Source organism: Cyprinodon variegatus, unplaced genomic scaffold (genome assembly GCF_000732505.1).
Source record: "Cyprinodon variegatus isolate N-32 unplaced genomic scaffold, C_variegatus-1.0 Scaffold841, whole genome shotgun sequence".
NCBI classification, from domain to species: Eukaryota; Metazoa; Chordata; class Actinopteri; order Cyprinodontiformes; family Cyprinodontidae; genus Cyprinodon; species Cyprinodon variegatus.
Window position 1 is genome coordinate 171,629 of NW_015151294.1, and position 1,732 is coordinate 173,360.

At 42.3% G+C, this 1,732-nt stretch overlaps 1 protein-coding gene across 1 annotated transcript in view; it reads left to right on the forward strand.

Annotated features, from left to right (window-relative positions):
• Positions 1–1,732, forward strand: part of LOC107099145 (phosphoinositide 3-kinase regulatory subunit 5-like) — a 53,678-nt gene that overhangs the window by 31,064 nt on the left and 20,882 nt on the right. Inside the window, exons 3-4 of the mRNA XM_015397159.1 lie at positions 780–895; positions 984–1,052. Of these exons, the coding sequence (XP_015252645.1) occupies positions 780–895; positions 984–1,052 (185 nt within the window). The remainder of the gene's footprint in view (positions 1–779; positions 896–983; positions 1,053–1,732) is intronic.

Consider the following 1,732-nt stretch of genomic DNA (forward strand, 5'->3'; position numbering starts at 1 on the left):
ATGTGCAGCAAATGGACTGATCCAATATGGTGGACACTGGAGGGGGGAATTTTCATCATAAACATAATTAATGAGCACAAATAAGGAATAATTATATTAACCACACATGTAAACAGAGTTTTCTGGGCCCCCCAGGAAAATTAGGCCCCAAGCAGCTGCCTAGTATTCCCTAATGGTAAATCTGCCCCTGAGTGAGGCTTTGTTTTCAGATTTAAAAATCTTTAAAGAGGTTTTTAAAATATTTATTTCAGCCCAAATTTCTTTCTGAAAATGTTTTAAGCGTAATATTCTAATTCTACAAAACTTGTTCTCTTTAACTGGGAGGGGAAAGTAGAATAGCTAACAGAAATATAGGCTTAAAAACACCAGTCATCATACTTAATCTGTGTTTAGGGTTTATCTTAACTTTAGTGGAGCTGCTGAAAAGTCCGTTAATCCGTCAATCTGTCAATCTGTCTGTAGTGATAAATGTTCACTAATCTCAGGCAGAATGAAAAGCTTTGAAATTTGTTCCCCAAATAAGGGATTTGGGTATAAATTAGCCACAGGGAAAGAAATAAATTAAGACTGTTAAGGCCCCTGTCCCACCTTGTCGATTTATCCAGCGTATGTCTCCTAAAACGCTGGCATCCGCTGAACTTTCTATGCATTTTTACTATTTTGGGCGTAATCAAACAATAAGACTGGTTCATAATAAACTAAATGAATGATCTGTAAATAAATCTAATGAATGATCTTCTGGGAATAATGTAAGTTTGTTCCATCTGTCGTATCTTTAGTGCTGATGTGCTCAGCGGGTCAGTCGATGAACCGCTGGAGCCTGGAGGAGCTTGTGAAGAGAGATCCTGAGAACTTCCTCATTCTCCTGCAGCAGATCATCAGGAAAACCAGAGAGGTGATCTGCCTTGGATCAGTCACCCGGTGGAAGAATATCAATGCAACGCTTGCTAAAAGTCTCTGTTTGTCCCTCTGTGTGGATCCAGGCCCAGGAGCAGTGTCAGTATGAGCTGGTGCCCCCCCTCGCCATCATGTTCACCTCCACTCTTCTGCAGGTATGGCCTTTCCAAACCTAAATGTCATTCAGCCCAATAAACCCTTTTTCATTGTCAGAAAAACCATTCATTGTTTGAAACGCACGTAGCAAAGGTCACTGACCTCAGTTCCTCTATTTAAACCACAATCAGGGCAGGTTTTAAAATGTTTTAGCTAAAGAAAAAAACATGAAAACCAGAGAAGCAAATGAACCCTTCCAAAAAAGTTTTTTTTGTTTTTTAATCCACTGGTTTCCAAATTTAAAGACGTTTCTCTTCCATCCAGGAAGCTTTTTCAATCCAAAATGTCAGAAATAGCGTTTAGTTCCAGGTTTTATCCAGCAGCCCAACAAAGCCTGGTTTTAGTTTAGAAAACATGCAGATAGAAACGGATGAACGGGTCCCCCCCTTTGGAATGGGGGTCGTTTCGCTTCTTTGTTAGCCTGCAATGCCCCATACCTGTCTACGGCCGTTTCTCAAAATGTGTACTTGTGCGTTCTTTGCACTAGTGAAAGGCCATAAGCCTCAGCCCTAGTTCCAAAAGCAGACAAAGTCCCCAGATGTTGTTCTGGCCCCTCCCTTTTTACCCAGCATGCATCGTTAGCCCATCTGCAGCGGCCAGGGCTAACGTCAGCCCGTCTGCGGCAGCCAGGGCTAACGTTAGCCCGTCTCCAGCAGCCAGGGCTAACGTTAGCCCGTCT